We start from the raw sequence: 23,576 nt of genomic DNA, 5'->3' as shown, positions 1-23,576 counted from the left end.
CCCTCCCCAGGAGCAGAACCAAAAGACTCAAAGACTCCTTTGTCGCCCGAGCTATCAAACTGTACAATTCTGCACTCAGTGAGATGGAGATAGGTGGCAGTGGCAAGGGGATGGGGAAGATGATAAGGAAGACCACCACCACTAAACTTTTTCTTCCATTTTCAACACCACTTATCCTGGATAGGGTCACGGGGCGCTGGAGCATATCCCAGTTGACTTCGGGCGAAAGGCGGACTACTCCCTGAACTGGTCACTAGTCAGTCGCAGGGCACATGTAGACACAGACAACCATTCGCACTCACATTCACACCTGTCACTGAGTGGGAACTGAACCCACGCTGCCTGCACCAAAGTCAGGCTAGTGTGCCACTGCACCATCAGTTACTGTCAGGTTCAAGACACCTAAAACACTTGTAAAAAACAAGACAGACACCGAGGCAGTTCAATTTTCAGACTTGCAAGGAGAAACGGACGAGAGTGTGTTTAGTTACAGTCTCTATACCGCTCTGAGTTCACTCTGTCCGTCCCCTCTCTTTTTATTTCCTTTTGGGCAGTTCCTAGTTACACAGCTGTTGCTGCTATAAAGTTGGGGGAGCACATAGCAGCATCGTATACAATCACATATATGACTCTTTGTGGAGATGTGTTCTTCCTCAGGGTTGATTGCTTCAACCTTTGACTTCTGACCGCAAAATGTTCCAGCCGCTATCTTTTTGATGAGGGCCCAGTCCTCTTCACAGACGTCAACTTTTATGATACAATCAACATACTGCTAAATGCATGCTTTGAAAATACTGTAAGAGTAAATATGGGATAACAATGTACTTTTATTCTTACATTTCCCTCCTGTTTATCACATATTTGCTCAAATTCTCATATCACCATACATCAGTCACTTCAGTAAGATTTTTTTACTGTAAGATCATTTTTATGAATACACATACATTTACTCTCAGAGGCAATGTTAATCTTTATTCATAGCCACCTGGATCTGGAAATAAATCACGCAGGTCATAATGCACGTCATTATCATCATTACTGTCACTACCTTCAGAGTCAGGACCAAGTAAAGGATACATTTGAGCCATCCAGGGTCTCCATAAGTGAGATTGCTGTTGTTATCAATCTATTAATGAGAAAACGCAGACAAGGAATACAACAACATCCACACAAGGTCTAAATTGCTGTAAAAACAGCGATTGTTACCAAAATTTAGGACACCACGGCTTTGTATTTTCCAAAGGCATTCATCCAGGAGTTCCACATGGAGGTGCCTTACCATTAAGGGTTCGGAGTCCCTCTATGGCCTTGGTGAGACTGCCATCCGTAGCTGTGTGTTGGGAATGTGCAGTATTGTCCTCCTGAACATACCACATACTCCTCCTCTCTCAGCCAACATGTCAACAGCTACCCTGTTTTGGAATGCCATAAGTGATGTGACTGATAGCTGTTCATGTGCAGCTTCAAACCCACTCTGTGTCCAATTGCCCAATTGATTTTTTTTTTTTACATTGTAATGGATGTCGTTGATTCTGTCTACGTTGTTGTTGGTTGTGCACCACCAACAGATCGAGGACTCAAATCCTGCAGCTATTTGATACTCAAATTTGTACTCACTTGAAACACCATGGGGAACAGCGACGGCGTCAATATATGTTGGACCATTTTGGTCCTGCCAATCTGCTACCCTTTTCCTTGATGTCGCCAATGTTCTGGCATGACAGTAGATAACCTAGCTGTTAACTCTTATACAGACATAGGATGTGCTGATACCGGTAACAACAAGTTCACTAGAGCACAGAGACCTGTTACATTCTTTTGCAATTTATCAAATAGCATAGCATCTCCACACCACCACCAGATGTTCCCTCTTCTCTACGGATTGAAGTTAATTTCTACCACTATTGATACTGTAGGAACCTGAATTTTATAATCACCTATTATTCTCGAGGTTCCGTGAGTGTTCGTTTTCCTGAAAGAGCTACAATTTTAACGACGCGTTAAAATTCAACCAATTTATACCTAACAGAGGACTCTATGCATTATACAGAGCTCTGGGTCCGCAGCTACGCTTATCCTTGCCTCAGCAAAGACAGCGCAGACTGAACAAAGCTATCTGTTCTTGTATGGAATCGTTGTCATCTGATTTGTCCATGGTTCCCATCTGACGTCCTCATTGTACAGTAGAATGATGACCATTTGCTGCTGGCTCCAGGCGCGGTCTTGCACAGTGGCTCCTTGCAGCCACTTCCTCTCCGACATCTGTCCTTCATGGTCTTCACATGTAGCCTGGTGGGGGCTTTCCTGCAATAAACTCCCACACCCTTATCTGATTTCCACTTTATACTATACTGCAATAAACACCCTTGTTTACTCCCAGACCTTTTGTGGAAAACAGGTTCGTGCTTATCAACTCTAGTCACAGGAAACACGCTGTCCCAACTCATACATGTAATTCCTAGGATTAGTATTATTCATAACATCAATGACACAATTTTGCGGAATGATGGCTGGTATTATCTGTAATAATGGTCTAGGGCCCATGCACACTACACAGTCCTTGTGGGTCAGATTAGCAGCTTGTTCTACCATAAGCAACCAATTATTATTCTGTCCTGAAACTCCTGTAATGGACTGAATTTCCCAATCAAAATCACTTTGTGATATTCGTTTTACTACCACCCTTGCTTGGTTGGTGTACTGACTCACTTGGGGGTTCTCTAATAGATAGTTTTGTTTTTGTAAATTATTATTGGGAATTAGGAGTCTGTTCTAGTAGAATATGCCCACAAGAGAAAACCCCAACAGGAGGTATTGAAACCAGCCGCGTTAGGCGGTCTAAGAGGGTCACTTCCCATGGTTACTTTCATAGTTAACATTGATCCTTGTTTTCCAAGTGTTACCTTTTTATGAAAGTACTTTGCCTCGTGACTTTGTCCTATGGACCAATAGTCACCCTCTTGGGTATTAATTACAGAATTCCAACTCATTCTAATACATGTCCTGTAAGGTACCTCCAATACGTCTCATAATCTTTTCCAGTTATCTGTTTGGTGTTTGCAAATCCCTTTAAATTAGTAATTTGGAGCCTCAATTTAGTCGTTGTGTTTGGTGCTATGATTACCGTAATTTAATTATTATATGCCCATGAGACTAGCCAGGGAACGACAGGAATTGGTGTTCCTGACTGTCCGCTACTATGTCTAACCCTGTGTAAGAGTAAGGGTTTAGTGGTTACTTTATGGTCTGCGCGTTTAACCTTGGGTGATTCCCACAAATACCATACTAACATAAAAATCTAAATAACAGATAGCGTTGACATCCAACACCCCATAGCTGATTTTAAACACTTAGGGGTCATTCTGGTTAAAATATCTCCTCTACCTTAGTTTGGTGTCTTATAAAATCTTCAATGACTTTCAGGTCTTCCCAGATTCTAAACGTCTGAGACCACCCTATTATGAGACTTTTGCTCACCTCCCTTGTCGGAGTTTTCAACCAAAATGACCTTTTTACAATGTGTCAAATGAATCTAAGCTGACCTCTCTGCTATCTTTACAGCTGTGGGGGTTGTCAACAATACTTGAAATGGGCCTTAATTTAGTCATTGTTTTTTTCTAACATTTACCGCATGTAGTCTGCTAAATTAGCTTCATCATTTGTTTCCCATTGGTTCTTAAATTGAGGTAGTTTATAAAGCCTTCCGAACAATGTTTCATAGGCTGTTAGTCCTGAAATACTTATTTTTATATACAGCTTTACTAATTCCAAACACTGTGTCCACGGCCTTCCTGTTTCTTCAATGCACTTTTTTAGTCTTTTTTTTTTTTTTCTCCATTCATCCTTTCCACTAATCCAGCGCTTTGAGGATGGAAAGCACAATGATTCTTTATATCAATGTGAAACATTACTCCTATCTTTTTCACAATTTGGTTAACAAAATGGGTACCGTTATCACTGTATATTTTTCCAGGAATATCATATCTTGGAATGATATCCTTATAAAGTGCTTTTTCCACTGTCAATGCGTCTGGATATTTGGTTAGGAAGATTTCTATCCATTTTGAAAAGGCGTCTATGATGACCAAACAATATTTTTTCCTCACTTTGGTTTAATTCAACAAAGTCCATATGGATAATTTGAAACGGGTATTGAGGTGCAGGAAATTTTCCTCTCCTGGGCCTCAAATTGCCTTGTGGATTATGCCTAGCACAAATCATACATGCTCTAAAAACGTTTTTTGAATAAGAATTAAAGCCATAGGTTGTATATCTATCTGTCTTACCATCCCTGCTGTTGAGACATGTGTTGAACCATGGCTCAATACTGCTGCCCATTTGTATAAGTATTTTGGTAAGACAGGTTTATTATTTTTTGTCATACATAGATGTCTTTTGTAATGTTTAAGAATTCTGCATATGTAACCAATTTGCCTGTTGATGGTATCATTCCTCTATTCTTCCAATAGTGTGCCATAGGTGTGTACTGTGGCAAATGCATATTGACTATCTGTGTAAATAGTAACATCCTTTCTTCTCATTATTTTACACACTTCTGTTAACGCTGCAAATTCTGCTACCTGAGCTGAGTAATTTAATGGTAACCGTTCAGCTTTTATTACAGTGTCTTTAGTCACTACTGCATAACCTGTTTGTGTTTTCCCTAGTTCATTTTTCTTAGATGAGCCATCTACAAATAGGAACTCTCCTTTTTCTAAGGGCTGATCTTTCAGGTCCCTTCTGCTTTTGGCTGTTGTTTCTGCTAACTCTTGACAATCATGTTTTATTTCAGAAAAAGCTTTTTCTGCTTCATCAATCCACTTTAAGGGTGATGTCATTTTGAGGTCTTCCTCATACATCATATTACTCAGGTGCGCAATGATTTCCGCATCATTTTTAACCCAGATTCAATCATTAATTTGTTATCTTCTATTGCTCACACGTCTGTCCTGTAGCTACTTTTTTTATTAAGGCTTGAGTAGGTGTTATCACATTCCACGACCTTTTAAGGATGTGGTCAATGCCTGGAGGTGTGGGGGCTTTATTGCCTTGTGGCAATCTAGTGAGAGTGTATCCCCATCCTCCAAACGCAAATGCAAACCAAAACTGACCATCCCCATCTATGGGTACAGAAAACAATGCATTGCTGATATCTACTACAGTAAAGACTAGCATCTGTCCTGAGTGTATTCAACAAAGTGTAAAGGTCAGGCACACATGGAGCTCTTTGAATTTACTGCATGTTTTACCGCTTGTAAGTCTTGCACCATGCCGCTTCCTACAGATTGTGGCGCTTTCTTTAGTGGGAATATTGGAGTGCTGCATGTCGAGTTATCATATTTTACTGTAACTCCAGCAGCAATCAAATCTTCAATTACTGGTTTGATGCCTTCGTATGCATCCTGTTTCAATGGATATTGTCTCACATATCATCTGCATTCAGTTTTTTGCCTAATTTGTACTTCCTTCAACAAATCTTCCTCATCCTCAGTGAACATTAAGTCTCATTTTTGCTGAGAATGTAGGTGTATCCCTTCTTGTGCCTGAATTGTCCAAAATAGTACCTTTCTCTCTATTCCTGTTGAGGCACTTATTTCTGTATTGTTTGAAAAGGTAACCCAATCAGTTGCTCTCTCACCTTGTTCAACTATTCTACCTAAGTCTTTCCATTTTTTATGTATATTATTATTTTTTTTTTACTTTTGTACAAAAAGATGTGGGGTGGAGTCCACATTCTAAACAGTGCTTCCATCTTTTCATTTAATGTTACTCTTGCAACTGCTGTACTTTCTGTATCAGTGTATAAATAAATCACAGTGACTGGCTGGTGTTATTTCTGCCAATTTTCTCTCATATTCTCTGTCTTTCTTTTCACATTCCTTTTCCTTTCTTATTTTGTCTACATTCTCTTTCCGTTCTCTGTTTCCTCAAAATCATTTTCCTTCATTTTTTTAAGGTTTTTCTTTTTTTCTCTTTTTTTTTAATATAATTGATTCCTGCAACGCGGCTATTTTTTGTGTATTTAACCAATCATTAAAGCCGTGTTCAGTTATCCATGTGTCTAAATATTAAATTTTATCAGGATCCTGTTTTTTCTTTTCTTTTATTTTTTATTTAATTTAATGAACTTCCAATCTTTACACTGCAGTGTATCCCTGAGTTTTATTTTACTACTTCCTTTCCCCATTTTAGAGAATTTGGTCCAGTTTGTCAACACCTAGGATGTTCTAAAAAGTGGTTTCTTATCAGTGGGACAGCAACTCAAATTTTCTGTTGTGGTAATTCTCACTTCAACCTTTTCAGGTGGAGAATTCTTGCCTTCCCATCCACAAAAGTCTGCTGTTTTCAACCCCACTGTTTTGGTATGGAATGAAAAACCTAGTGGTTTCCCATTTCCCGTTTACACTCTCATTCAAACAGTTTTCATTCACACTGGCTCGTTAGAGGACTCCGCCGTCCTATACGGAATTTAACTACGTCTGTCAACAGCTCGTTAGAGGACTCCGCCGTCCTATACGGAATTTAACTACGACGCCACGAAACTTTCCTAGTTTCTTTTCTGACCCACCATTGACTAGTATTCACAGGGTTTATCTCAGGTTTCGCAAACCTTTTCCTGATTCATTAACCTTTTCCTTATTCATTCATACCTTTTTAAATGAAAACTCAACTCACCCCCGTCTGTCTTCTCAGAGTACCGTCAACCTTTGGATTCCAGCTGGCGGGCCGATTTCAGTCCCGGAAAGGGTCTTTTGGACTCACTTTAAATGGAGTCCGCCATGGCCATGGTCTTTATACTGCAATCCACCCGCCCGCTGGATTCGTCGGGTATGTTGGCATCCGGCTCGAAGGACCATTTAAATGTCAGGTTCAAGACACCTAAAACACTTGTAAAAAACAAGACAGACACCGAGGCAGTTTAGTTTTCAGACTTGCAAGGAGAAACGGACGAGAGTGTGTTTAGTTACAGTCTCTATACCGCTCTGAGTTCACTCTGTCCGTCCCCTCTCTTTTTATTTCCTTTTGTGCAGTTCCTAGTTACACAGCTGTTGCTGCTATAAAGTTGGGGGAGCACATAGCAGCATCGTAAACAATCACATATATGACTCTTTGTGGAGATGTGTTCTTCCTCAGGGTTGATTGCTTCAACCTTTGACTTCTGACCGCAAAATGTTCCAGCCGCTATCTTTTTGATGAGGGCCCAGTCCTCTTCACAGACAACGTCAACTTTTATGATACAATCAACATACTGCTAAATGCATGCTTTGAAAATACTGTAAGTAAATATGGGATAACAATGTACTTTTATTCTAACAGTTACCTTTAATTTCATCCATCCATGCGTGCTGGAGCCTAGCATGGTCGGTCGGTCACCATTTACAAACTCTTAGTAACATCTGATCAATAGTGGTCCTGCATAGATTGACATCTATTTCGTATAATGATTAATCATTAAAAAGCCAACCAATGATGGTACAGTCAGAAGTATAGAAATGTAGGAATGACCGATGCTCAAGAAAGTGGACTTCTCTGAGGAAAAGTCATCTGCTCACCACAAATTGAAAATGTGTTGGACCTCATGTTACTGAGATTACAGATACCTGTACTTTTTATAATGCATTACGCCCAACATTCATTGTGGGTATTATTATTGTTATGGAAATGGTCCAAGTCATGAGTCTACTCATGACGTATTTGGCTACCTCATAGCTAGATGTGAGTCAAAATATTTGACACAGCACTACAAAATACACCCTTAAGGATTATTTTTAATAAAATGCCTCTCTTACAGTGTAAATAAAAAAACTCAGCATTACATCAAAGGAAACAAAAGTTTTACAACCCAGTGTAAATATACTTTAGTTGCTATGATGTTATGTCTCCAAGGACTTAAGTGACAACTGCCACAAGGGGACATTCTCCCTTGGCATTGCCAAATTCAGTGCATCATGAGAATCATGTGAGCTCTTGATAGACCATACCAGTGTTCAAAAGATTATTTATGCATGTCATGTATTTTCATGTAGAGAAAATGAGAATGATTAGGATGAATGGATTTAAGGAAGTAAGTGTATTTGTGTGATTGGACAACCCCAATTCCATCCATCCATCCATTTTCTGAGCCGCTTCTCCTCACTAGGGTCGCGGGCGTGCTGGAGCCTATCCCAGCTGTCATCGGGCAGGAGGCGGGGTACACCCTGAACTGGTTGCCAGCCAATCGCAGGGCACATAGAAACTAACAACCATTCGCCCTCACAGTCATGCCTACGGGCAATTTAGAGTCTCCAATTAATGCATGTTTTTTGGGATGTGGGAGGAAACCAGAGTGCCCGGAGAAAACCCACGCAGGCACGGGGAGAACATGCAAACTCCACACAGGCGGGGACGGGGATTGAACCCCGCACCTCAGAACTGTGAGGCTGACGCTCTAACCAGTCGGCCACCGTGCCGCACCCCAATTCCAATTAAACATCAATAAAAAAAGAAAAAAATGATTTGCAAATCATGTTTGACCTATATTTAATTGAATATACTACAAAGACAATATATTTAATGTTCAAACTGATAAACTTTATTGTTTTTAGCAAATAAGAATTTAATGGCTGCAACACGTTCCAAAAAAAGCTGGCACAGGTGGCAAAAAAAGACTGAGAAAGTTGAGGAATGCTCATCAAACACCTGTTTGGAACATCCCACAGGTGAACAGAAGGAGAAGAATAATCATATTTTATTGTCATGAACATGCACATGAAATTTCTTCTCTGCATTTAACCCATCACAGTGAACACATACACGTTAGTGGAACACACTGGAGCAGGAGGCAGCTGAAGCGCCCGAGGAGCATTTCTGGGTATCAGTGTCTCGCTCAAGGACACCACAGCCGTGAGTCCGGGGGACGTTGGCGGATGGTCCAGTCGGGGTCTTGAACCTTGGTCCCCCACAGTGGCAGGCGATGAGCTTAACCATTGGGCCACGGCTGCCCAATTAAGGCTAATTTGGGAACAGGTGGGTGCCATTATTGGGTATAAAAGGAGCAGTCATTCACAAGCAAAGTTGGGGCGAGGTTCACCTGTTTGTGAACAAGTGCGTGAGAAAATAGTCGAACAGTTTAAGGCCAATGTTCATCAACGTACAAGTGCAAGGAATTTAGGGATTTCATCATCTACGGTCCATAATATCATCAAAAGTTTCAGAGAATCTGGAGAAATCACTGCATGTAAGCGGCAAGGCCGAAAACCAACATTGAATGCCCGTCACCTTCGATCCCTCAGGCGGCACTGCATCAAAAACCGACATCAATGTGTAAACGACATCACCACATGGGCTCAGGAACACTTCAGAAAACCAATGTCAGTAAATACAGTTCGGCGCTACATCCGTAAGTGCAACTTGAAACTCTACTATGGAAAGCAAAAGCCATTTATCAACAACACCCAGAAACGCTTCTCTGTGCTCGAGCTCATCTAAGATGGATTGAAGCAAAGTGGAAAAGTGTTCTGTGGTCCAACGAGTCCACATTTCAAATTGTTTTTGAAAATTGTGGACGTCGTGTCCTCAGGGCCAAAGAGGAAAAGAACCAGCCGGACTGTTATGGAATTGTCCGGAATGTTATGAACGCAAAGTTCAAAAGCCAGCATCTGTGAAGGTATGGGGCTGTGTTAGTGCCAATGGTATGGGTAACTTACACATCTGTGAAGGCACCATTAATGCTGAAAGATACACACACGTTTTGGAGAAACATATACTGCCATCCAAGCAACGTCCTTTTCATGGATGCCCCTGCTTATTTCAGCAAGACAATGCCAAACCACATTCTGCACGTGCTACAACAGCGTGGCTTCGTAGTAAAAGAGTGCGGGTACTAGACTGGCCTGCCTGCAGTCCAGACCTGTCTCCCATTGAAAATGTGTGGCGCATTATGAAGCGTAAAATACGACAACGGAGACCCTGGACTGTTGAACAGCTGGAACTCTACATCAAGCAAGAATGGGAAAGAATTCCACCTACAAAGCTTCAACAATTAGTGTCCTCAGTTCCCAAACGTTTATTGAATGTTAAAAGAAAAGGTGAAGGTGGTAAACATGACCCTTCCCCAGCTTTTTGGGAACGTGTTGCAGCCATAAAATTCTAAGTTAATGATTACTTGCTAAAAACAATAAGGTTGATCAGTTTGAAGATTACATATCTCGTCTTTGTAGTGTATTCAATGAAATATAGGTCAAACATGATTTGCAAATCATTGTATTCTGTTTTTATGTATTGTTGAAGGATGGTATCTCTCCGCCAGTCCTTCGCGTGTTCGTTGAATTTCGGATGATGAAAATGTTGGAGTCCGAATCAGAGACTGGAAATGAATTTCTTTAAGATCTTTTATTGCAGAATATTCTGGGTGCAAATGTTCTACAGGCAAAGGCTGCAGCTGCACAAAATGTGCTCAAATGTGCGCTTTCTCAGCGTTTAGTGCGAGATTATATACAGTGTTCAGGGCGGTGTTTAAAGCTTGAGCAGGATGGATCCAAGGTCACAGCATTATCTCTTCTTGGGACAAAACATCCTGTTTTGCGGCTGACGTAGTTTTCACAGTTACGTGATTATCAGAACATTTTAATACTGAGGTTAGGTTACACAACGGCGGCACGGTGGGCGACTGGTTAGAGCGTCAGCCTCACAGTTCTGAGGACCTGGGTTCAATCCCCGGCCCCGCCTGTGTGGAGTTTGCATGTTCTCCCCGTGCCTGCGTGGGTTTTCTCCGGGCACTCCGGTTTCCTCCCACATCCCAAAAACATGCATGAATTGGAGACTCTAAATTGCCTGTAGGCATGAGTGCGAATGGTTGTTTGTTCCTATGTGCCCTGCGATTGACTGGCAACCAGTTCAGGGTGTACCCCGCCTCCTGCCCGATGACAGCTGGGATAGGCTCCAGCACGCCCGCGACCCTAGTGAGGAGAAGCGGCTCAGAAAATGGATGGATGGAGGTTACACAACATAACAGTGCACAAATAAGTCTATGTATGATCATGACATCAGTATATCACGTGTGAGGGCCTTCAGTATGTTTAACACAACGTCCCAACTTCATTGGAATTGGTCCCTCACGTACCTTGTTTTGTAATCTGACATTGATCTCCTGTTTGCTGAAAAACGTGATATGTTTCAGAGAAAATAAATTCATACACAATCAAATGAGCAAAACATTCCTTGAAAGGTGTAAAATGACTTTACCACTTACCAAAGATAGTGATTTTAAACCGGTCTATTTTAAGTGTAACTGTACACAAGCATCAACTAATCAAGAAAATTATACTGTGGCCATAATGACTCCAAATCATCACTTTGTCACATAGGAAGGGACTTAGCTGTGCAACGCTTACAGTGACACCATTGCGTAAGGATGAAGAGGCTCATAAATCAGTTTCCTTACGGTACAATAATACACTGTCTTGATTTTTACTTAACTGCACTATTAACCCTCCTCAAGCAGTAAGATCAATGCTACATGGCAGATTCCATTCTTTGCGATCTTGACACACCTGTAATCAATTCTGCTCATGATGTAATGCAAAATGTTTAAAACAACAATAGTGTGCAGTGTCTAAAGTTGGACTGATAATGGCACTGACCATCTGTTTGGAATCCGTTATGATCCAGGAAGTAACTTGCTAACAAATGAACAGATGGACACAAGGAAATACACCCTTTGGGTTTATTGGAAAAGCAACAATAACACATTTCTCTTTTTCTTTTCATTCCAAATTCAACCAGGCTTGATATTTCCTCACGAGATTTTATGAGTGATTTAAAAAACAACAAACCTAATTATTTAGTTTATACTTCAAGGTAGAACCACAGAGAGCTTTTTTATGGTGTCACAGTTGTGGTTGGTCAGCTGATATGACACGTCCATTTAATAAAGGATCAAGGCTCAAAGGAGCCTCCTATGTGGTATAGATCCTGTCAGTTAGTTTAGATAGAGAAGATGGAGACAGCGCTCGTAAGTGGTTACTATATGATAGAGAAGATGGAGACAGCACTGGTAAGTGGAGACTATATGAATGTTTAATTCCATTCAAGAGCTGTCTGAAAAATTCTACAGATGACTCTTTTCAGTCAGGTTTTATTAAAACATTTTCATATATTGGATTTAGTTTACAGTGGTGTAGATCTGTACTGCACAATACAGTCTTGAGTGTTTTTGGTTGCCTCATTTAACTACGAGTTGAATTGGAAAGACTTCCAAGTACGATGCAGCGTAGTTAAACACCGATGTGAACTGGTCAATAACCTGTGTCAATCACAACTGAGCATAACCTTTTGCAAGGCTTTTTCCCCATAGAGCTCCTGTGTATAACATCACTAGAATGTGCCATTTAACTCAATTGTGACTACCCAGTGTAATGAATTTTCCCATCAAATTTGCATGGCTGGCCTGAAATTACTGACGCAGTTATATCCGTCACCATCGTGATCGTGTAGCTTCTAATTTTGTACTGCAGGAGTTGGCTTTTTCTTTTAGCAACACTGCCACCTGGTGACCACAGCCAGCACTACTAAATGCTAATACCCCAGCTTTGTCATACTGTAGGTTTATACAATGTACTCATTAACCTAGGATTTTCACTGCAAGCTATGCTACACATTTGTTAGAGTTGTAATGATCACTTGACCCTTGGTGATAGGATGTAGTACCATTTACAACTAAACTTCTGGAATTAAAGTGTGGCATTTTACATGTTACAAACAAAACTAATTTGATTGCAGCCACATTTTATGGACAATGTGGGACATGGAAATCAGTTTCAGTAAAATGTCAACATGCAAAAATAATTTTAAAGTATGCACAAGAACCTTTATTATTGACAACAGCAGACAGAACACAGAAAACTGGAAGAGACTAACAGTAGGAACTGGAAATCAGCTTCGAGCAGAAACCAAGGAAGAAAATTAGGCCATCTCCTCCTCCTCATCCTCACCAAATTCTCCCTCCTCCTCAGCAGTAGCATCCTGGTACTGCTGGTACTCTGACACCAGGTCATTCATGTTGCTCTCTGCCTCAGTGAACTCCATCTCATCCATGCCCTCGCCAGTGTACCAGTGGAGGAAAGCTTTGCGCCTGAACATGGCTGTAAACTGCTCTGAGATGCGCTTGAATAGCTCTTGGATTGCTGTGCTGTTGCCAATGAAGGTGGCGGCCATCTTAAGACCACGAGGGGGAATGTCACACACTGCGGTCTTGACATTGTTGGGGATCCATTCCACAAAGTAGCTGCTGTTCTTGTTCTGCACATTGAGCATCTGCTCATCCACCTCCTTCATGGACATGCGGCCACGGAAGATGGCGGCCACGGTCAGGTAGCGCCCGTGGCGTGGGTCACAGGCAGCCATCATGTTTTTGGCATCAAACATTTGCTGAGTGAGCTCGGGTACTGTAAGGGACCTGTACTGCTGGCTGCCTCTGCTTGTGAGGGGAGCGAAGCCTGGCATGAAGAAGTGCAGACGAGGGAAGGGCACCATGTTGACGGCCAGTTTCCGGAGGTCAGCGTTGAGCTGTCCGGGGAACCTGAGGCAAGTGGTGACGCCGCTCATGGTGGCCGAGACCAGGTGGTTGAGGTCGCCGTAGGAGGGAGTGGTGAGCTTAAGTGTGCGGAAGCAGATATCGTACAACGCCTCGTTGTCAATGCAATAGGTCTCGTCTGTGTTCTCTACCAGCTGGTGGACCGACAGTGTTGCGTTGTAGGGCTCAACAACTGTGTCGGATACTTTTGGAGAGGGCACCACGCTGAAGGTGTTCATGATGCGGTCTGGGTATTCTTCACGGATTTTGCTGATGAGCAGAGTGCCCATTCCGGAGCCAGTACCGCCACCCAGAGAGTGTGTGAGCTGGAAACCCTGGAGGCAGTCACAGCTCTCTGCCTCCTTCCTCACCACATCTAAGACAGAGTCCACCAGCTCCGCACCTTCTGTGTAATGACCCTTAGCCCAGTTGTTACCAGCACCACTCTGGCCTATAAGAAAGATTAAGAATGAGCTCCAGTACCAACTGCATGAAAACAAAATGTAGCATTACACAAAACAACTTACCAAAGACAAAGTTGTCTGGTCTGAAGACCTGACCAAAAGGTCCAGACCTCACAGAGTCCATTGTGCCTGGCTCCAGGTCAACCAGTACAGCCCGGGGAACATATTTTCCACCTAAAAAAAAACAGCACAAATTTAATTACACACACACACACACACACACACACACACACACACACACACACACACACACACACACACACACACACACACAAAAGGCAAACATTACCTGATGCTTCATTATAGTAGACATTGATCCTGTCTAGCTGCAGGTCACTGTCACCATGGTATGTGCCAGTTGGGTCAATGCCATGCTCATCACTGATCACCTCCCAGAACTAAGAGCCAAAAGGACAATTTTCAGTTAATAGCACATTATATATGCAATAAAATAAAATAATATATATAGTATACAATATACAGTAAGACACCATTAAGTTGACCAAATGTGAAAACATCTTGAAATTCAAACGTGCAATTCCCGCCATGGAGCATTAAGCGCGCACACCCTGAGCCCTTATTGGCTGAGACCCCATTTTGAAAAGGTCCTCTGTGTGACGTCATTAACCGCCAGTCTGGCCCACTCCCAGCAAATGCCGGCCTCAGCTCGAGACGCAATGCGGTGTAGGCCTCATCGAGTTTAGACGGGGGCAAAAAAAATAAAATAACGGAAAATGTTCATTTCACAAACGGTAAGACTATTAATATACCAGTCGTTCAATCATATTAATCGATCGAAACGCAATATAGCAAAAGCAGACATAAAAGATACCCATTTATTTATTTTTTCATTGTATTACCCAACGTGTGTAATACAATTCGCGAAAACGTTAACATCGTGATTACATTCTTATAATGCTCAATCGCAACTACTGTATTAAAATTGTACCGTTTGATTTGGAAGTTTTTTTGGGGGGGGGGGGAGAAAGAAGAAAAGAAAAAAAAAAGAAAAAATTGAAAAATAAAAATGTTAAACCGTCGAAATATATTCTGAATAAACAAGTAAACTTAAAAACACCTGACATTTTGCAATTACCGTTATACAGAAACACTTGTAAATAGGACACGTTGATAATCCTAGGGTGTGGTTTCTAGGACACAAACAGGCACAAAGCAACGACTAGTGTGGGGGGGGGGGGGGGGGGGGGGGACCGCAGTTTTAATGGTGCTTTAAAAACCGATTTTGAGCCTTCACCAAACGCAAACGTTCACTAACCTTAGCACCAATCTGGTTTCCACACTGGCCAGCCTGAAGATGCACAATTTCCCTCATTTTGTCAGATGCCGTTACAGCTTCGTCTCACACGGTCTTTGGCTTGCTGAAAGTGCGCGCACAATGGCGGAACATCCGTACTTATATGATTTTGACCCGCCCTCTCGACCTCCACACGACGGATTATTGGACAATCCCGAACGAAACCTATACCGACAAGACGCGCAACCAATGGAATTTAACCTAGGCTTTACGCCATTGGTCAGATCTCTAGCAACCATTCCTTTCCAGGTTTGACCAGCCTGCGTGGAGAAGTCAGGCGACTTCATCCATGATGAGATGGCGAAATTGAAGAAAAGACATTGGAATCGTTGCTCGCGAAGTCTGATTGATATCGTATCATTTTAAAAAGAAACTCATTTAAATTACTTTAGGGAAAAAACAAAAGTGGAAACAGCTGACCTAAATGCAACATGTCTGGAGGAAAGAATATTAAACAGTACTTTGGTTAAACAATGTTACTATCTAGATTACATTTGAAATGGTTAATTTGATTGGATGAGAGAACATTTTACTTTTACTTTTGGTACAGTTGCTATGCTCATGTTTCCAAGGACTGAGGGGGGATGGGAGTACATTTTCTCTCTGGTTGTTGTCGCCATGACGATGAATCTTTCCACATGGGCAGGAAGAACCTGCTGCATTACAAGAGCTTTTTATGCTTTCTGTAGTGCTTTAAGCATTAAGTGCATTTTACCGCATTTTCATTGACTGATCTGTTGTGAAGCGTTCACTTGAAATAATTAACTGTGATTGATTAACAGTACATTCATTCATTCATTCATCTTCCGTTCCGCTTATCCTCGCAAGGGTCGCGGGCGTGCTGGACCCTATCCCAGCTATCTTTGGGCGAGAGGACACCAGCCAATCGCAGGGCACATATAAACAAACAACCACCCACACTCACATTCACACCTAACGGCAATTTAGAATCTTCAACCAACCTACCACTGATGTTTTTGGGATGTTGGAGGAAACTGGACTGCCTGGAGAAAACCCACCCAGGCACAGGGAGAAAAATGCAAACTCCACACCAGCTGGGCCTGGATTTGAACCCCAGTCCTCAGAACTGTGAGGCGGATGTGCTAACCAGTCGCCCACCGTGCCGCGACACAATACATATATCCTGTATACATATTAAAAAAAAATAAAAATCATATTCTTTCAGCATGGTTTGAGGGTGGTTTTTTACACACACACCACCTGTCATATAAGTTGAACTGGTTGCCAGCCAATTGCAGAGCACATATAAACAAACAACCATTTGCACTCACATTCACACCTATGGGCAATTTAGAGTTGTCAATTAACCTACCATGCCGGAGTGCCCGGAGAAAACCCATGCAGGCACGGGGAGAACATGCAAACTCCACAGAGGCAGGGCCAGGGATTGAACCTCATTCCTCAGAACTGTGAGGCAGACGCTCTTAACCGTACCGCCAACTATACAACATCCACAGGTAATTTTTTAATGCAACTTTAATGCGATATTCAAATTCTGTCGCACACTTGGTCTTACTAGGAGAAATCTATGGAAATTGAAGGACGTTGAAAATAGTATTCAGAGGAGTACGAACAAATTGCATGTTGTAATCAGACCTTGGATATCAGCTAAATGTTATGTAGTACTGTCATCCAGCAGAGATGTCTTTATTATGGATTCTTTGAGCCATAACTGATAACTGATAATTGTTTTTGTCTCCACCAAATTGACGGCTCAGTGTAAGATTTGGCCTCAGGACAGTTTAGCATGCACGCTTAGTACATGTCCGTTTAATCGTAGAAGAATAAAAACATTTCAAGTGAATGAACAATGTCAGGATGAAGCTCATCAGTCAGTGTGCTTTTCAATACAGAATGTGTCTACACTGCCATGTTGTACTGCATGGCGGTGCTTCATATGACTCAGCATCTATCAGAGCACTGCAGCATTTAGCGCTCATTCGCCAGCAGTCAGATCAATACTATAGAGGAAACAGATGCCATTCCGGCTGGCATCGACACACCCTGAATTGATCCTGTAGATAGGCAGTAATGCTTCAGGTAATAACGTGAGTATACTGTATCAAGATCCGAAATCAGTTTGATTTTCTTGTAGTCTTTAACATCACAAAATTACTCGTGTTATAATGTTGATGTTGGCTTTTATTCCTAATTCAGAATTCACAATTGTGCCTGTACTGTACTTTACATGATAGGTGATATTTTCCAGTAATGTAGACCTAACCTTTGTTTCATTTGTTTATTTATTTCTTAATTTTATTTTTAAGTTCTCATTAACCTCCGATGTCATTTTTTAAAAATCATGTGGAACCAGTACATGTTCAAATTAAGTAAATGCAGAGTATATTTTTCCAGTTGGAGCCATAGATAGCAAGAACTGTGGAAGAAACTATTGAACTTTGGTGTGAATCTGGGCAATTGTGCAATCAGGTCAGGGCTACATTCAAGTGTTAGCGCTTTTGTCAAGGTCAAACTTGACAAAAGTAAAAAAATAAAATACTGGATCTTTAGCTTTATATTTACTGGGTTCTTACTTGGCCCATGTCCCAATAATGTGGAAGAGGGTTAAATGGTTTTTGTGTAATCCTGCAACAACAGCAAAAATAAAAATATTGCCATACAAGAGCATGAGGATGAACGCAACAAAGTTTTTGCTCTTTAATGTTTGGCCTTGATGGAGGTCTGTAATCTTATGAGTGATCGTGTTGTAAATTTGAACATTCTATGGGAACAGTCAGTCCACTTGGGAACAGTTGTAGGGAGGACAGGTGTTGGAATAGAACAGCTGGGCTCATGTACTGTATGTCAGCTAAAAGAACCACTGATTCACTCAGCTCAAGTTACTGTTTCCATAATTCATCAGCATTCAGGCAGGCCCACGTTCTATACATTCTGCTGAAAACTTACACACCATCATCATCCATCCCATCAAGGTGTGGGAGAATGTCAGGACCTACTTTCTGTTGAATACAGGTTACATCCAAACCTCTACTGCATTGTGGATTTATACGCACATTGTGTGCAACTTGTTTTCAGTTACCATGTCAACAGGTCAGTTCAGACCTTGTCTGTCGGTCTTTGTGGCTGTCTGGCTAGCTCTCCGTAGTTCCGTCAGTTTGTGCATACGTACATGCCACCATTTTTCTTCGAAGGCACTGTTTCTGGTCAAGTGTACCAAGACATGCTACGCACATCCATCTTACCTGCCAAACATGAACTTTATCGAAATTCTTTCAATTAACGGTGCTCCGCCCCACTTCCACCAAGACAAGCAAACATTTCTGGAGAATTTTTAAGGACACTGGATAGAACCACGGCACGGTGGTCGACTGGTTAGAGCATCAGCCTCACAGTTCTGAGGACCGGGGTTCAATCCCCGGCCCCGCCTGTGTGGAGTTTTCAAGTTCTCCCCGTGCCTGCGTGGGTTTTCTCCGGGCACTCCGGTTTCCTCCCACAGGCATTAATTGGAGACTCCAAATTGCCCGTAAGTGTGAATGTGAGTGTGAATGGTTGTTTGTTTGTATGTGCCCTGCGATTGGCTGGCAACCAGTTCAGGGTGTACCCCGCCTCCTGCCCGATGATAGCTGGGATAGGCTCCAGCACGCCCGCGACCCTAGTGAGGAGAAGCGGCTCAGAAAATGGATGTATGGATATATAGTCCCCTCCAAAAGTATCGGAATGGCAACATCAATTCCTTGGTTTCTGATCAATACTGAAGACATTTGGGATTCAGATCTGAAGATGAATATAAGACAAAAGTTCAGAATTCTAGCTTTTATTTCATGGTATTTACATCTAGATGTGTTACAAAACTCAGAAGAGAGCACTTATGTTGAAACCACCCACTTTTCAAGTGAGCAGAATTATTGGAACGTGACTGATGGGTGTTTCTAGTTTCTCAGGTGTTGCGTTTTAGATTGATTGCTTAAACATTAGATCATGCTTGTTTTTGGCTTTGGGATTCACCTGTGAACTGCATTTGCTGCTAAGCAAACATGATGAGACCAAGAGTAACCTCTACCAAAGTGATGGAAAGGCCAAAGTATAGAGAAAGAAATGATCTTAGGATCCAAAACACACAAGCTTATCCGTGAAGCACTGTGAAGGTAATGTCATGGCTTGGGCTTGTATGGCTGCTTCTGGAACGGGCTCACAAATCTTTATTGATTATGTTACTCATGATGGTAGCAGCAGAATGAATTCTGAAGTCTACAAAACCATTTTGTCTGGCAATTTACAGAAAAATGCATCAAAACTAATCGGGAGAAGCTTCATCATGCAACAATGCAATGACCCAAAACACACTGCCAACAAAACAAAGGACTTCATCAGGGGGAAAAAGTGAAAGGTCTTTGACTGGCCAAGTCAATCACCGGACCTTAACCAAATAGACCATGCATTCAACCTCCTGAAGAGGAGACTGAAGGGAGAAACCCCCAGAAACAAACAAGAAATGAAAGAGGCTGTAGTAAAGGCCTGGAAATGCATTTCAAATGAAGAATGGAACAGTCTGTTAATTTAATGTCTGTTCCAATACTTTTGCTCACTTGAAAAGTGGGTGGCTTCAAACAAAAGGTGCTCTGTCTAGATTTGTTTAACACATCTAGATGTAAATGCCATGAAAGAAAAGCTGTAATTCTGAACGTTTGTCTCATATCCATCATTTGATCTGAAACACAAATGTCTTCAGTATACAACAAAAACAAAGGAATTGAAGTTGTCGTTGAAGTTTTCTGTAACAATTGACTCAGGGGAATGCACCTCATTTATTTATATATATATGAATTAGTTTCTTCTTCCGCCATGTCAAAGACGCCAGTGCTCCACTCTCGCCACACTTAAAGGGAATAAGAGCTTTTGATTGGATGGGATTGATGTTCGCTGTGTACACGACACACAGAAGTCAATGCCACAGATGCTCCCGGGTGCGCTGGTCCACAAAATTATAAACACCAGGTGTAATCACCGAATTGGCAACACACCACACTGGATTTACGCCGGACAAAACAATAGAGCCCATAGAGTAGACCAGGTTGTTGATTGTGGCCTCTAGTTAGTTCATCACTTGTGATGATGTGTTAAATATAACGTAGAAGTTGTCATTTATTTGCTTAGCTTGCATTAGTATTATGGATGATTTTTGAGAAAGGAAGATGTCTCGCTTTCAAGAAGATGCCTCAGCAGGAATCATCCGATAGAAGGGCGCCTTGACCAAGGACGTGGCCGGTGTTGGTCTCATGTCTTCACCTTGAAACCCTCCCCTTAGTGTGTTGTGTCTTGTAGCTTAGTATGTTATGTCTTGTAAAACCTCCCTATTTCAAATAAATACAGGAGCGACGGGAGAGATCGTTTAGAGCGTGATGAGAGGCTGTAATCTGAACAATCTCCCATACGCCCTCCTCATGAGCAAAAGAAACCAGCGTCTTCATTCCTTTTGTGTCTATTTTCATAGATGTTGGGTGAGATAGATCCAACATTAAATTGGTCCTTCGAGCCGGATGTCAACACACCTGAGGATTCCAGTTGTGGAGCCGACTTCCAGTTTAGAGACCGTGGCCACGGCAAGTAAGATCCTTCACTGGACTGGTCTTCGTTCTCCTCAACTGGGATCTGAAGGTTGACGACAATCCACAGGATTGAAGATGACTTTGGTGAGTTAAATTAAAAAAAAAAAAAAAAAGAGTGAGTGAATTTCGCGACAAAGAAGTCTGCGGCAGAATAAACCTTGTGTAATACGAGGCGGAGTCCGAGAAATTCCGCGAGGACGGCGGAGTCCTGTACGTACTTAAATTCCGTGTTTTCGTGTGTTTGTAAAAATGTTACTAGTATCGTGTGAATGTGTAAAAGTATGAATGTATAAAATGGGATTGTAAGTGACAACTGGGTTTGGAAGCAGATGCAAGAATCCTCCGCTCCGTGTGGGTAGAAGTTTGAGGATTACCAAAACCCAGACATTCTTTGTCATCTTGTCATTTTGAATAAAGTCAGTATTTAGGTCACTCTAGGTGCAAATAAACTGACTTCCAAATTTACGAAATGGGAAAAAATAACAGTAAAACGGATCCAAAAGAACGCTTAACGTGTAAAGACTGGAAATATGTTCAACTCCCAAACCCTTCCAAAATAAAACATTTAAACACATGGATAACCAAATACGGTTTCGCTGGACAGCTAAATTCGCAAAAATAGAAAAAGGGGGATATGACGACTTATTCTTCTGGCTAAACATGGTGTATAAAAGAGAAAGAGGAAGTAAGAAAAAGAAGGACTTAGAAAGTGAACAGAAAAGGCAGGCAGGTAGGGATAAAGAAATGTTGTTTCAAAGACAGAAAGATGACGAGACAGGACCAGTGGTAAGAGTAAGCGAGAAAAAGATGGTTGAGAAAAAAGTGAAAAGAATGATTGAGGTGGCAAATCCAAACGTCCAAGAGGACCAAAAAAGAAACTATTTTGGTCTATAGGACCTGGACTAATGAGGATGTGAAAAAGGCCGTAGCCGGCATCACACCCTACAAAGTAAACATTGATATGAGAAAAGGTTACGACATGCGACACCTGCTAAAATTACTATAGATTATCTGTACTCAGACAATGAAACAAAAGTCGCGGCAGGAATCATTTTACCAGTACAAATTAGACCCAAAACAGAATATAGACTATGCATTCATCAATATCCATTAAAACCAGATGCACGTGAAGGACTCAAACCGGTAATTGAAAGACTAATTAAGCCAGGAGTTATAGTGGAGTGTCCAGAATCACCATGTAACACACCCATTTTCCCCATGAAAAAGGCCCCACCTTCAGTGGGTTGGAGAATGGTACAAGACTTACAGGCAGTAAATTCTGCAGTAATACAGAGAGCAGCATGCGTACCAGATCCACACACATTGTTAAATTCATTGAGACCAGACGCTACTGTGTTTACAGTGGTGGACATAAGTAATGCCTTCTTTTCTGTACCAGTAGAAAAGAACAGTCAATTTTGGTTTGCATTCACATTTGAGGGCCAAAAATATACATTTAGTAGATTACCACAAGGTTACTGTGAAAGTACAACCATTTATTCACAAGTAATGACAACAAGCATGTCTAAATTCACTCCCCCAGGAGGGAGCCAAATTTTACTATATGTAGATGATGTTCTCCTGGCATCTCCAGTTGGAGAGACATGCATCAAAGATTCATTGGCCTTACTGCATCATCTAGCAGAAGAGGGACATAAAGTTAACAAAAATAAATTGCAATGGTGTAAAAGGCAAGTCAAATATCTAGGCCATAATTTAAGTGTAGGAGGAAGGACTATATTAGAAGACAGAAAAGCTATAGTCTTAAAAAAAATCCTAAACCACAGACGAAGAAACATATAATAATCCTTTTTAGGTCTGACAAATTATTGTAGAGCATGGATTCCAAACTATGCAGAAATTGTTGCACCATTGTCAAAATTAATGTATGAAGACAACCTTAAAATCACATCACCTGTTTAATGGAATACAGAGGCAGAAAAGGCTTTCTGTGACATTAAACAACATTTGGTGTCCAGTACTGCGCTGGGCCTTCCAAATTATGATAAAACATTTATTCAAATGGTAGATTGTAAAAGCTATTACATGACCTCCGTACTTACACAACAATACGGTGATAAGCTAAGACCAATAGCTTATTTTTCGACTAAATTGGACAGCGTGACGTGTGCATTACCGCATTGTGCCAGAGCAGTTGTGGCAGCCTTGATGGCAGAGGAGAGCAGTTCCACAATTGTGTTCTCTTAAGGTCCCACGTACAGTGTTTGCTCTCCTATTGCAAACGAATATGGTGTTTTTATCACCTGCAAGACATTTATCTTGCATGGCCATCTTGCTGTCACAACCACATTTGACTGTTGAGCAATTCTTCTTCTTCTTCTTTTCCTTTCGGCTTGTCCCGTTAGGGGTCGCCACAGCGCGTCATCCTTTTCCATGAGAGCCTATCTCCTGCATCCTCCTCTCGAACACCAACTGCCATCATGTCTTCCCTCACGACATCCATCAACCTTCTCTTTGGTCTTCCTCTAGCTCTCTTGCCTGGCAGCTCCATCCTCATCATCCTTCTACCAATATACTCACTCTCTCTCCTCTGGACGTGTCCAAACCATTGAAGTCTGCTCTGTCTAACTTTGTCTCCAAAACATCGAACCTTGGCTGTCCCTCTGATGAGCTCATTTCTAATTTTATCCAACCTG

At 41.7% G+C, this 23,576-nt stretch overlaps 1 protein-coding gene and 1 long non-coding RNA gene across 2 annotated transcripts; one reads left to right on the top strand and one right to left on the bottom strand.

The window, feature by feature from the left end:
* The first annotated feature begins 8,254 nt into the window (after window positions 1-8,254).
* LOC133474585 (uncharacterized) lies at window positions 8,255-16,516 on the top strand. The gene is made up of 2 exons (XR_009787568.1): window positions 8,255-12,034; window positions 16,160-16,516. It is a non-coding gene; the product is annotated as an uncharacterized LOC133474585 (long non-coding RNA).
* Window positions 12,823-15,445, bottom strand: LOC133474584 (tubulin beta-1 chain). Its single transcript, XM_061766360.1, has 4 exons — window positions 15,293-15,445; window positions 14,306-14,414; window positions 14,080-14,190; window positions 12,823-14,003 (listed from the first exon to the last, which is right to left on the bottom strand). Exons 1-4 carry the CDS (start codon window positions 15,347-15,349, stop codon window positions 12,943-12,945), a joined length of 1,338 nt encoding a protein of 445 aa, XP_061622344.1. The 5' UTR covers window positions 15,350-15,445; the 3' UTR covers window positions 12,823-12,942.
* Window positions 16,517-23,576: the final 7,060 nt, after the last annotated feature.

The sequence above is a fragment of the Phyllopteryx taeniolatus genome, chromosome 3 (genome assembly GCF_024500385.1).
Source record: "Phyllopteryx taeniolatus isolate TA_2022b chromosome 3, UOR_Ptae_1.2, whole genome shotgun sequence".
Taxonomy (NCBI): Eukaryota; Metazoa; Chordata; class Actinopteri; order Syngnathiformes; family Syngnathidae; genus Phyllopteryx; species Phyllopteryx taeniolatus.
Note: the sequence above shows the minus strand (reverse complement) of the source record. Positions and strands in the feature narration are given on the sequence as shown.